Source organism: Zonotrichia leucophrys, chromosome 5, assembly GCF_028769735.1.
Source record: "Zonotrichia leucophrys gambelii isolate GWCS_2022_RI chromosome 5, RI_Zleu_2.0, whole genome shotgun sequence".
Lineage (NCBI taxonomy): Eukaryota > Metazoa > Chordata > Aves > Passeriformes > Passerellidae > Zonotrichia > Zonotrichia leucophrys.
In genome coordinates, this window is record NC_088175.1 from 1,754,660 (window position 1) to 1,768,617 (window position 13,958).

The 13,958-nt window shown below is 36.6% G+C and overlaps 1 protein-coding gene across 2 annotated transcripts in view; it reads right to left on the reverse strand.

The window, feature by feature from the left end:
- Nucleotides 1-473: 473 nt before the first annotated feature.
- Nucleotides 474-13,958, reverse strand: part of PPP2R5E (protein phosphatase 2 regulatory subunit B'epsilon) — a 71,350-nt gene continuing 57,865 nt past the window's right edge. For both annotated transcript variants that reach the window (XM_064713384.1, XM_064713385.1), the window contains exons 6-14: nucleotides 11,441-11,571; nucleotides 11,297-11,356; nucleotides 10,538-10,646; nucleotides 9,482-9,535; nucleotides 9,337-9,387; nucleotides 8,388-8,507; nucleotides 7,176-7,303; nucleotides 5,289-5,390; nucleotides 474-2,680 (exon numbers count right to left, since the gene is read on the reverse strand). In XM_064713384.1, coding sequence (XP_064569454.1) covers nucleotides 2,581-2,680; nucleotides 5,289-5,390; nucleotides 7,176-7,303; nucleotides 8,388-8,507; nucleotides 9,337-9,387; nucleotides 9,482-9,535; nucleotides 10,538-10,646; nucleotides 11,297-11,356; nucleotides 11,441-11,571 — 855 coding nt within the window. In that variant the 3' untranslated portion in view covers nucleotides 474-2,580. The remainder of the gene's footprint in view (nucleotides 2,681-5,288; nucleotides 5,391-7,175; nucleotides 7,304-8,387; nucleotides 8,508-9,336; nucleotides 9,388-9,481; nucleotides 9,536-10,537; nucleotides 10,647-11,296; nucleotides 11,357-11,440; nucleotides 11,572-13,958) is intronic.

Genomic DNA, 13,958 nt, shown 5'->3' on the forward strand with positions numbered 1-13,958 from the left:
AGAGTCAAGAGACTTCATGCAACAGCCCATCACCTTCTTCTCCTTGAAGGAACATTCCTTCTCAGAAGTGACAAATCATCTAGGAACGTCAGACACTCCCCGCTGTCCCCGCGGAAGAGGCCACAAAATATTGCAACCCACCAGGGTCTGGTCAGTTTTGTATGATCAAGAGTAGAATGACATGGCAAAACCAAAAATAGTTATGAACAAACAACACTCACCTAAACTCTAAGTACAGGACAAGGTGCTTTTTCTAATTTCACATTGTTGTGTTTTACTCCACCAGGTGAAGAACATCAAGTTTTATTCCTCCGTTCTTTCTCAGTTTTTCACAATGGAACATAGTCTTTGAGCATGAGTTTGAGTCCACCCTCTTGTACTGTGAAATGATCATTTCACACAGAAATCACACTAGCAAGTTTGCTTTCTTGGTAACAGAAATAAAAGACTGTCAAAATCAATGGGCTAAGGGACATGATTTGTTATAAATTTATTTAATCTTCAGTATTTCAGCTTGCACCTTTGCTTCAGCACTTTAAAATAAAATGTTTCAACTATGACAGTAACTGCCTAATTTACATTGAGTCCCAGTCAATGTTCTTAAAAGAAGCTCATAGTAATCCCATTAAATCATGTTGTGTTTGGTGTTGCATATGACTAGTTCCACTTTTTTTTTCTTTCCAGAATTAACAGTGTCAAGTTCTTACAAAGCCTTGAGTTTACAACATTAGTGTGTGCAGACCCAGGAGTACAAACTGTGACCTGATAATCCTGAAACAGTCAGTAGTCTAGGAGGGAATTCTTTTTTACTTTTTTTTTTTCCGTGCCTGAAAACAAGAAAACTTCAAATCCTACTGTATATTTAAAGGTAGGAAGAAAAATATACAAGCTTGTATTTATACTGTATTTCTATCAATGGCAACAGGTCATAAATTCATGTTTGCAACTATCACAAAGACTCATGAACACCAATTCATTTTTATACTGTAAATACTGCTGGATTGATGGTTTAGGATTATCAATTCACTGTTGTCATATGTCTATAACAGTTCAAAAGCATCCTGGAGAAAAATCCTGAAACACATACCTTCCGGTATAGAATAATGCAACTGCATTAGCTAAATATATACTGTACAGAAGTCTTATCAGCATTTTACCTACCAAAGATGTAAGATTCCACTTTCAAATACAAAGCAGATAGCCAATAATGTATACTTATAATACAGCCCTCTTCTTTGTTTTTGTATTTTTTTTCCTCTTTTGTTTTAAACAATTTGGTCACAATGCACCTTTGATATAAAAGCATTTTAAACTTTATTATTAATACTCAGAACATTAGGATTTCCAGAATTTTTTTTTTTCAGTAGCATTTGTAGAACCACTTTTGGTAACAAATACAGTAGTTAGGAATGAGCATCCAGATGAGAATGCAGAAGTGTATTATCCAGAATCCTTTCCAGCTAAGATCATAGGGCTGGTACTGTGATGAGTAATAGTACTAGAACCACAAAAACACTAGAGTATGTTTCTTAGAGGCTACATCCTCTTTTGCTGGAACACTTTATAAATACATATTAAAAAGTAAGGCAACAACTCCAAACTGTCCAAACTGCTATCTCAACTCAATTTCCAATTAGATCCATGACCACTGGAGATCAATTTCATGCTTGTGTTGTTTAGCATGTGTCTTTACTTTTTCAGAATGGTCCAATAAGAACATACTGTAATAATTTAGCAATTGGTGTTTCTAAACCAACTCTGGTTCATGTGTCCAATGCTGCATCACTAATACTGGTTAGGTACTGAAGTCCAGGGTGTTACCACTGCCCTTTTTTTTTTTTTTCCATGGATTGTGGACACTAATTTGGATTTGCAATAAATAGGTGCACGAATCCAAAGCTCCCTTTCCTACTATGTTTATCACCTACTCGTTTTTTAATTCCTAATGTTCAAATTAAGGAAGCACCAGAGACAGCCTGGTACTAAAAAAATGCTCACACCAGTAAACAAAACTTTTATTCAGGACCAATGTTTTTCATGGCCCTGATCTGAATGGACATTCAACTTATGAAGATATGCAAAAGGAAAAGAAAGTCAAATTACAGTAAAGTTATCCAGAGAAGGAGGATGTTACACAAACTCATAAGGAAATGACAGTCTTTTTTTCTCTTTTACTATAAATACACGTAACAGTTTAGCAGAAAGACAAGCTAAATTTTAAGATTGTTCACATTTGAAAGTTGTATTATACTCTCTGCTAACGATAAATAAGGAACAGGTCCTGACAATGGAATCTGACATTGCAATTTTCATCAACAGATCTTTGAAGACTGGTTTTAAAGAAGGGTTAAAACAATGATTATGTTTGCAAAGTTCTGAGAAGTCCATCTGTTGTCCAAACTTTGGATTAAAGTCCTTATTTTTTTCCTTTACTTAGAGACAGGTATATACAGTGCTGTTGTAATAATGAAACAAATGTGAAATCTACTGTAAAGTTGCACAATACAGAAAACTGTTGCTCCATCTTCTACTACATAAATGTGTGACTCCACAGGTTAATAATGCTGTTTTGTATTTTTGTTAAGTTGGAATTATTCCATCACGTCTAAGACCTCTCTTTAATTCCAAATCCTCCAGTTTTTTCCACAGTTCTTCACGCTCTTTCTCTTTCTTCTTCTCACTGACAGATGAAATAAAACAAAGAGTTAGCAGGAGAGAAGACTGGAGATAAATAATATTTATGTTAAAAATATATAGCTGACATTAAATAGCTGCACTAATTTTTGTAAACACAACTGCAATTTTCCTAATGTATATTTATTTTTTTTTTAAATATTTTCTTTTTTTTTTGTTACTTACATAAATTTAACTAAACAAAGCAGTATGGGAAGAGCATAAAATGTAAGCTGAGCAAAGTGACAGTATTCATAGACACTAATTTGCAATGAGGAATTAAAAAATGCAGTGGACTTCTACTACAGAACTGATCTGTCAAAGTTATAAAAATTAACATTTTGGACTAAGTTATGTAATTATTTTCATGTTTATTTATTTAAGATATAAATAATCTTTTAAATCACAGCAACTTTCTAGAAAGCATTCCTTGATTCTTTTAGAATCACTATTTTTACTTACATTGACTGCTGGCTTCGCTATAGCTTAGGCACCAACCAAGGCAAAGTTCAACCTACAAGATTTGCCTTTTGTGCAGTGAGTTCTCTTTTTCCACACCAAATTCCTACAAAATCTGTGTAGCATTTGCTTTAAAAACAGACTTTAGTGGCTGATTTGAGAAAATTAAACAGCAAACCTAACATTTACTTTACCTGCATTGTTTGCTTTCTAAATTTCCTGTCTCTGCCTCAGCTTACTGTGAATAAATCTCCTTGAGACTGCAAGGCACAAAATGCTCTCAAGTTCTATGACATCACCTTGCAGGTTTAGATGAAATGGAAATCTAACAATGACAGATACACAGATTCTCTGCCAGTCACATTAGAGAAGTCTTGAGAAGTATTTCAAGGGATTAGAACCATTCCTACACACTTTGATTCACTCAACATACCAACATGTGGTTCATTTGTTGGGAATTCTGATTTCCCAAGAGGATTGTAAACATATAAAAAATACAACTTTCAGATAAATCCCTGAAGAACAGTAAAGGAAAAAAAAGAGCCTTATTGTTACTGGAGAGTATTTAAAATTAAATATAAGAATAAGTGAAATAGCCTTATATTTTCAGGCTACTTACCAATATTTATCTTCTAATCATTAGGAAATACATGCCTGCTTACCTAAAGGTCTGTTAGAGGATGATCACCTCATCCAACTCATCTATTTGACCTGTCCTAGCCATTAATATTGAACATATTTCTCCTCAAGCTTTAAGTGGTATCAAAGCTATCCTTCCAAAATGTGGTTTTATTAAGATGCTGAAGATTTTCTGAAAACCTAAAGGTAAATATCCTGGGTTTATACATTCAGATTTTAAAATGATAAGAACCAAATAAAAATGGTGACATGGTTAGCACCAGCCTTGGTAAGAAGTACAATGTCAGCAGGTGCAAAAGAAATTCTTTGTGCAGTTCAGCCACCAAAGTTCCCCCACTATCCAGACGTGGGACACACCACTGCAGTGTCTGGTGCTGTTCAGAGCAGAATTCCTCATCTTAAAGGGCAAAGTGCAACCACAAATGGATTCAGGTCACCAAGCTGCCTCAGTGAACATCTGGACTAGATATCAGTCCTAAAACTCTCTGACTTTTTGCTAGGAAACCACAGAGTTTGTCTCAACTGCACTTCATGACTGGCACTTCTTTATCAATACATGTCAAGAATATCTGGCTTCTTAGTTCAAATCTATCTCTAAAGTCTCTAGAAGTAAAATATCGTATCAATGAACTAGCCTGTTATGTGCACATTTTTTGGGCTATAAAACAAAGAGGAATAAAAGGCCAGTGACTCCAGTCACACAAGCCAAAAAACTACAGCAGCCAAGAGACTTTCAAGGTTGGACTACCCTAAAAACCTCTGCTGACATGCAGTGCCCTTTGCATTGCCTGGGGGAACCCTGAGTCACAGCCAAAGTATGGCTGAAATGAAGCTGCAGCCTGTTCAAAGTTCCTGAAATTTGCTCATTTTTTTCACCTAATCTTTGCATAAGGTGAAACTTTTGAGAAAAGATACTGCACTGTAATGGAGAAATAAAGATTAGGGAAAATGGCAGAAAAGACAGGAAGGCACTGGAGCTGAACTAATGCCTCTATGAGTGGTGTATTGAATGGATCCTGCATGCTGAAAGACTCAGATACAGCAGGACCTCTGAATAAGAAACAAAAAAGCTGAGAGATGTCTCTTTGCTTTAAGAGCCAACAAACAGCAGCTTGGAAAATCCAATTTTAGAGGTTTCCCTCATGTCTCTTTCCACACCTCGGTGCAACTTTTTTTTTTTTTAAGTCTTTACTTAAAGTGTTACCTTTCAACCCCTGTTTTCTTTTTGTCATTGAAGATCTTGATACACTTAAGTGTTTTGGAATGTGGTGTCAAAAAGGAATTGCCAAGGAATGTGGATTCCCAAGCCATGCAGTGGATACTGTATTTAATAAAGCCTAGAGAACAACCTGCACACAATCTCACATCCTGCAATGAGAAGCCCAACAAGCAGGCAAAGGCAAAAATGGGGCAGTGTTTATAATGTCTGAGATTCTGCAACTGCACCTGAGTGTAAGGGGAGAACTAAACTGCAGGCCATGTGCACAGCTGACAAAAAAAAAGCTTTAAAAAGTTACCGCTGACGATCTGACTTGTAAGTGGCTGTCAGCTCGTCAAACATGGTGCTGTTCATTTCCATAAATGCCTTCAACACATTGTAGACTAAAGCCACAATAGCCCTGTGAAACATGGAAAGAGAAGAAAGAAAGGAATCCATTAGTTTCAGGTGAAATCAAACGTGAAATAAAAAGTGTCTTCTCTTCGCAGCCTTTCTGTGACCGATTCTGTTCCTGCAAGCATGGTTATGTAAATTCTTCGATTGCACTGAAACTACTTTGGATTAACATACTTAAAGGTGAGAACGGGCTTTCATGTCCCTACTGACTACTGAGATGGAGCAGGCCAAAACTCCAGCGTGAAAGGCAACAACAGAAAGCTATTACACATAACTACAGTCTCTTCCCTCATGCTGTGGAGCAATTCTGAATGCAACTTCAGAGATTCAAATCATCAATGCTGGCACAAGGAATAGAATTCAAACACAAAATGAAAGTGATTCATATTTCCTTATGACTCTTCTATGAAGCTGAATATTCACTCCATCTATGCAAAATACAAAGCTGTATTTCAAGAGTGATTTCCTTGTGCTCATGCAGTTCTTATTCATTTTCCCTTTCACAGTTCCTGATCCACTACTCTGGCTGTCATATTCAAGACCCAGGGCTGCTTAAGAAGCAGCTCCTCAGCCAGGAGGCAGTGAATCAACAGCACAAGTGCCAGGAACCTTTGGAGCTAATCCTTGCAGGACACACAAACCATGTGCCATTTCCCACGCACCCCTGTCTCTCTCATCTCTTTAAATAAACTTTCATTTTTGTTGCCTACGTGAAAAAATTTCTTTTAAATATAAAAAAATCTTTAAATAGCTCCTTTATTTTAGATGTGTCATTACCTGGCTCGTGCAACAAAATTACTATGGGTATGAAAACTCTATGAATTGGGATACTGGAACATTCTCATTAGCAGAAGCATCTCAGTGCATAGTATTAAAAGGTTTGAGACTGGAAAGTGTCTTTTTGTGACCAGTGTTAAGTTACAGAGGCTTTCCAGCAGCATTAGATTTGTCATGTAAGCACACAACCTTGAGAGTTTGACTAGTACAGAACAAGAAGACCAATGTTTGAAAAGATGAAACACTTTACAGTAAGGTCTCAAAGCAACCTGAACATAGCACAGCTCATTAAAAATACTGGCTTTACTAAATGCTAATCATCTTGACTTAAAAAAACTTTCCAACTAAAACAAAGGATGTATGTCATCTTCCTGCAATACAATTTTACATAAAAACACTTTTTACTAGGCCATTCAGTTGAAAATAAAATTGCCTAATTATCAAAATATCAATGCTAAGTAACTGCTTAATTATTGTCATAGAAAACAGCTGTATTTAAATAAATGTAGAAAGAAAAACCCAACCAAAGAATATATTGTCTGTTTGTTTCATGGATGTTTAAAAAAATGCCAACACCAAAAGTCTCCCAGAGGTATCAGTTGATGATACAGCCACAAAGCTTTATTAATGCCAACAGATATTCTTCTAGACAATTTAGAATCAGGCTTAAGAGCCAACCCGTTTATAAAAAAACTGCGTAGGAGAAACACTTGATGAGCAACATTTTTCCTTCAACAACAATGTAACATTTAATTTCTTCTTTTTTCCAGCTTGTGAGAAGGCCTATTTTTATCCTACAAAGTAGTGATTTTTGTACACATACCAGTTAATTAAAAACACTGAGACAAGCTCAAGTGCAGACTAATACATATTGTCATTAACAGAGCTGCACTTGCTCAGAGCAGCTTTGAGTCTGCATCTCTCCCATTCACATGTTCTGCAGCAGACACTCCCTGAGTTTATCAGTGGGAAGTCAAATGCTGAAAGATAAAGTGTAAATGCACAAACTTACGGATTCCAGTGCTCTTTAGAAATCCTGTAAAGGCTGGAAAACATGATGGGAAGTATAACATTTGAGTTCTCCTCTATCAAACTCATGATGTATTCATTATTCCAATAATACAGCGCTCTTTCAGCCACCTTTGAGTGAAAGAAATAAAACAGGAACAGGAATTCAGATAGCTGTAATTTTGTGATTTTCTGATAGAAAAACAAACCACAGAGAAACTCCACAAAGATGGGCTAACAGGAGCCATTAGTTTTGGAATTCAACTACTCTAATCAGTAGCATAACATGCATTAATGGAATTAATTTCTATCCTGTAGTTCTGATCCCACAGCACCCACTCTCTGTTGCCTGAGCAATGTGTTATTGCTCACTGAAGACTGGGTGCAGACACAGCATCAGTTGAGGAGGGGAAGGAAGAGCAGACAGACTTCCCATCACCCTTTCCCTCAAAATCAGGAAGAGTGCAGTTGGAAAAAACCCAGCAGCGCTGGGATACCAGAGGAAGGAGACAGGGAAAGGCCCAGGAGCTGGGCTGGATAAGGGAGGAGAAATCTGAAGTGTGGGGAAGGAACCAAGGACAGCAATTACCCCGGAGAGGAGCTGGGGGGTAGGAAGGAGGATGCTGATCTGAATTATGATTTAAAAAAGGATGTAGTCCAAGGAAGAGCTGGAAAAGTCACATCTGTCTTTGTGCCAGGACAGATCACCAGGCTTAATATGGAGACACTACAGGCCATGAACTCTATATCCTCTTCACATATCCATTTACATCCCATCCATTCCCCTTCCTCCCATTACACAATGTGATTAAACCAGGCTACACAGTTTGTGTCACCTCTAACCAGACACGTGGGTACATGGTTAGAAGGAATCAAGCCAGAAAACAGGAACTGCACCAAAACCAGGGAGCAAATCCATCCTCCAGGGTCTATGGGGCCAGCACCTGCCACCCTCAGTGAGAGGGCTCAAAGCCTGCTTGGACACAGGTTAAGGATTTGTGAGGGGCTCAGAAGGACAAGCTCTGAGCTGTAACCCCAAACACCTCCAGCAAGTTATTAATGGAGCTCAGACCTAACCTTCCACCCCAACATAATCCTCTTCCACAGAGGACAAGTACTTAAAAACATAACATAGAATAATATTTACATTTGAGGGGAGTTATGTTTGAAACTGAGACTATACATTCCCATATAAACAATAACCTTTACCACTGACCTGAAAATGAGGGCTAGAGACACACTTGGCAATTTGTTTAAACAAGGGTTCCTGGATTTTGACAAATTGTGATGGTTCAATTACATCCAAGATTTCCTCCAGCTCTCCTAGGAACATGACCTAAAGACAAAAAAGAAAGCATTGAATATAAAATCTCCAAATCATCTTGTTCTGCAGAATGATGGTAACCTCCAAATTCTACTGCTTCAGGAAGAAATGGAAACCTCACTCAGCTCAGTGAGACCCTGTCTCAAAAAATCTCATCAGTTCTCCACTGGCAGCTTTTGGACTCAGTCCCTTAAAACAAGGACAAGTTTCTTCAAGTGCTGCATTTAAAGAATTTTGAATGAAATTCAGAATTGCACCAGGATAAACATCCATGCTGAAAACCTTGTCTCACACAAAGATCTGAACAAAGGCTCAAACTTCAGTAACTAAGGAGATTCTCATAATTTTACCCCATTTTCGAGAGCAACACTGAAAATAACAGATTCGCTGTTTCACAAAACCTCACTAGGGAAACTCTAATTTGCATCTGAAACAAAAATGCACATATTTAACTGTATCTTTTACGTGTTTAGTAGGTAAACACCACATAAAGTATCTTTCATCCTCACTGGAAAAATACTGTCTTCATATGGAAACAATTCCAAATCTAACAGAGTTTTCCAACCTATCCTTAATTATGTTTATTTTCTCCTTTCTAAAAAATTCTCTGCAGCAGAACCAGGAACTATTTTGTGAATAGGAACCAGACTTATCAAACTTTGCACAGTCAAAACTGTTTAAAAAAATAGAATTAAAGTACTGAAAAATCATCTACAAGAAATAATACCAAGATTCACCACAGAATGTGCTATTGACCTCAAATTATTTAAAGATTCTCTGCTTATTATGTTTTAGAGCAAAATGACTTTCTTTTTCTTTGTAATATCAGCATATCTCTTACCTCTTTCTGACTGCAGGTTTTTGGCCAGAATTTCATTAAACCTCTAATGACCTAAATTAGAAGGAAAAAGAAGTTAGATTTTTTACTTTTCTCTCTACAGAGTAAACCATTCATTGTGAAAAAAAAGTATGAAAGAAATATTTACTGGTTCTGTGAGTGAGGGGTCCTTCTCCAGAAACTGTACTATGCAATACGCCAGCTGTGAAGAGGTAACAATTTACAAAAACAAAATTAGAACATTTCTATAAAGAAACCACAAAACCTCAACTTCTTTAAAAATAAAAACTTAAGGCAAGATGCTATTCAGCTCTCTCAAACTACATCCAATTTTAGACTAAGATGCAGTTTGCACTGTGCAAATCCATTCAAAAATCAGTTTATAAGAAATGAGTTTATAAGAAACAATTGTTCTACACAAGAACAATTAAAGTGACAAAGTAGCATATAAAATAAAAATCAGAACAACTTTGAATTCTAAATATAGTTATACAAGAAATGTTTTGAAGCTTCTGCTATTCTCTTAAAGTGCAACTTTTTACTAATTTTATACAGCAAAGTCATGAGAATTCTTGCAAGATGAGTCGACACAGCTAAAACCTGGAATAACATACTTAGAAACAGAGCTTTGTCACCAAAAGAAATAGTGAAAATTTTCACTTTCTGAGAATGAGAGAGAAAGGCAACAGGTAGCAGCTATCAGAGGAAAAATTACATCATGAAAGCTGAAGGTATAAAAAGATGTATGAGAACATAAATGCAGTATTAAGGAAATCTGTGAGGGAGAATATTATATGAAAAAATGTGGGTATTAGTATTCAGAACGTTGCCAGGGTGAAGAACAGCCTTGACAGGGCAAGACTAAGGAAACCCAAAAATCCTCTTGGGAGAGAGAATGGGAAAGGCAAACTTGTGAGAATGAGAAAAGAGCAGAGAGGAAAACCTTGAGATAGAGCTAACTACCAAATAAAATTTCCAAACTATTACAGATTTATGTTATGTTTTTAATTACCTAATCAGAACAGAAGCTAGATATTTCTCATACAAAAGATACTGAAGTAATTTTGAAAAAAATCAATTGTATTTTTTCCACATTTAGAATTCCCCTCCCCCTTTTTATGTGCATGTAATTAAATTTACAAAGCAACCTTTAAAAATATACATATAATTCTTACTGAACAGCAAATATTTTCTTAATTTCTACCTGTGCATGGAAGAGTGATAAACTCCTGACTGTGTGTAAAGGGATCAGCACCTTCACCAGAAACTGTTTATGCTCTGCCTTGAGAGGTAAAGCAAAACCATTGATAATACTGGAAATGAGAAAAGAAATATTTGTTAGTGTCATCATCACAGATAGCATTACTGAGGTCTGAACAAGCACTTTCTAGATTAAAATATATTTAGCAGTCAGCAGCTGTTTACAAACAGCACTTGTAAACAGCTGCTGACTTTGGTCCTGCTTTTGGCCCTGCTTTATAAACAGTATTAATTTATATTAGCAGGGCACTACATATCCAGGTAGCAATCCAGCTCCCATTAGGAATAATCACATAAACAGCTGCACAAACCTGCTGCCAAACAGAAAAGACCTGTCTATGTGGTCTGTAAATTCATCTGAGCAAGGTGGTCTTGAGTAATTAACGCACCAAAATTAGACTCACTCAAAACATCCCCTCTGCTAAGTGTGCTCAGAAGAAAATAATCCTCCAGCATGTAAGGATGAAGTGTGCAGTGTTTAATGGACTCACACACAAAATCAACCCAACACTTTGGCTGGAACTTGTAGTTAGATATTCTTGGCAAAGATGTGACAGAGATTTGCACATGGGCTTAAAGATGAGCATGTGCACACATCTGTTTGCAGAGTCAGGGATTATCATAATACTTTTTCCAAATCTGACACTACCCTGACGTGTCCAAAGGGAAGTCTGAGTTAGATAATAAATAAAGACTCCTTTACCTTCCTAAAATTTCCAACAGCTCAGCTACGCCATTGAAGTGTTCAGTTTCATAAACAAATCTAAAAAAAGAAAAGTTAAATATAAGCAATATATCAGTTTCCTAAAGGGTTCATAAGTGAAAAGCTCCTTCTTCCACAACTTACCGTAGAAAAATATTATTAATCTGTTTTCGGATAAATGCTCTAAGGCCCAGGAACTTGCCATAAATTCTGTGCAAGACTGTTTTTAGGTAGTCTCGTTCCCGAGGGTCTTCACTGTCAAACAGCTCCAACAGCTGTGTTTAAATGAAAAAGAGAACTGAAACAGGAGACACTTGACAAGCAGGACACAACAGACTTCTGTATCAAACTGAATTCATGGAAACACATGAGTCAAAGAATGTGACATCCATGGTACCCCAGGAGTAGATAACCAGTATTAAAAAAACCTGCTGGAACCTCAGTATAACATCATAAACCTCAGAAAAATAAATTTGTGATTAACTAGCTCCAAAATGCTGCCCATCTTCTCCCCAAAAATAAATATGATAAGGCAGTTTGCCTTTTACCATCCACCATTCCCTGACTCTGCAGAACCAGAAGCTCCTCATTTGCTCTAACACTTTGTTCTCACAAGGTTGTGTCAAGGTCACATTTTTCTAATTGCTTGCCATTCATATGAAGAGCTCTTAAGCTTTCCTAGTGATTGCAAGGCCCTCATGCTGTGGAAAAACTCAACAGGGAAGTCCATGCCAGGACTGGATCTGCTGCTATGGGATCTCCACCAATTGCCACAAATCAAAAGCATCACAGGGAATTAATCCTTCACTTTGAACAAAATGGCGATTTCATTATCAATGCCAATTAAAAAAAACCAAAACAATGAATAAAGAAAAAAAACCAATAGAAAACCCATGTTTACTAAGTAGATCTTAAATGGTTATGTGAGACTTAGCCAAGAAAGAAGATGTTTTAGTATGGTATTGTACAAAATGTATCCCAAACACTGACACCTGAAGCTGCATGAAATGAGCAGCAGGAAAATCACCTGCAGCTCTTTGTTTTATTCCCCTTGAATCCTCTGCCACAAGAGTATGAGCTTTCCTTTAGCTCATTCACCCTCTTCATTTTTTTTGTGACACCACAACATTGGGTATTCTGGTGGATGTTTGGAATAAATGCAGAGGTAAACTTTAAAGCAAAAAGCACAACCAACTGCCACAAATATGCAGAAATCAGGGAATTTTAGGTAATTTTTAGTAATCATAGGCAACTAGTATCTGTCTTGCATGAAAAAAATTAACTGTGAATCAGTACCTGTCTTGCAAGAGAAGTAGATTGTCAAACAGGTCTTACAAATGGGTAAGATGCTGTCAGAAAATCATTACAGGAGTGGCAGAAAACAAAATTATCTTAGATTCACAAACAGATAAATTATAAATACCTACAGCAAGTAGATACGTCAGTGTATGCATGCTACACCTGATCCCTGTTAAACTACTATGTAACTCTGAGGAGGTGAAAAAGATAAGAAAAAATATGATTTAAATTTGTTAGGCTGTCTGGGGTCTTGCTTTCTAACACCCAGGTCTAGGACTGATGCACACATTCTTCCTCATTGTTTGGAACATTTCTGCAGCTTGCAGTGAGACCTCACTGTATCATCTTTGCAGTGGTGGGGATTTCATGAGGGCAGTGTGAGGTTTGTCAGCTGCCCTCCAGAGGTTATAAACACATTGCTCTCCTCAATTAGCTCTGGATTTAAATAAATAAATAGTCACCTCATCCGTCCCCAAATAGAACATTTCAGCCTAAGACGGCAAACAGCTGGAAGCACTTATGGTTTTTGTTTCCTTACTGGATTGAAAAGTATTTATATTTCCAGTTCTCTTATGCAGATCCTATCTGGAAACATTGCTAAACTAAGTCTCTCATTAAAAAAAAAAATAATAATAAGACTGTTATTTTGCTATGTCCAATTGGTTTTCAGGTTTCAACAATAAAGTCTTATTTTTATGAATTAGCAGCAGGACTTCCATAATTTATTTTGACTATTCTAAACATACATAGAAAAGGGAAATTAATTTTCCAAAATAGCAACCTACATAACAGAGACTTGTGGATATATTTGAATAGTATGTCTCTTAGCAACCACTGCCAACCATTTCAAACTGTACATAAGCAGGCTTTAGAAATGAACAGCTACACTGGTAAATACAGTATTTTATTAAAACATACAGCTGAAAGCCAGAAACACAGCTATACTTAATAAAAGAAAGCAAAAAGCAAGTAAACAAGCAAAAAGTTTGAAAAAAGTCCATTAAAAAATTAACATTTTCCTTTTTTTTATACAGGCATCCTTACTGCCAAGAAACACATCATTAAAATTTTAAAAAAATTAATTTTGAGAAAAAGCTGATTTCAAATACTCCAAAAGTCCCATTTGTGTTGTCAGTGTCACAAGACACCAAAATGCTTCATGTTCTTAAGTCTCAAATTGCTGTCCTGTGTAAGGGATCTGCAGGTACCCAGAAGTTACCCCTGACACACAACAAACACAACAAGAAGTGGAAGGACACCCCAATTTCCTACAGCTCACCACAAAGTATTTACACACATGGAAATATAACTACTTATATGTAGTGTGCATATGTGTGTCTATGTATGTCTGAATAGAACTTTT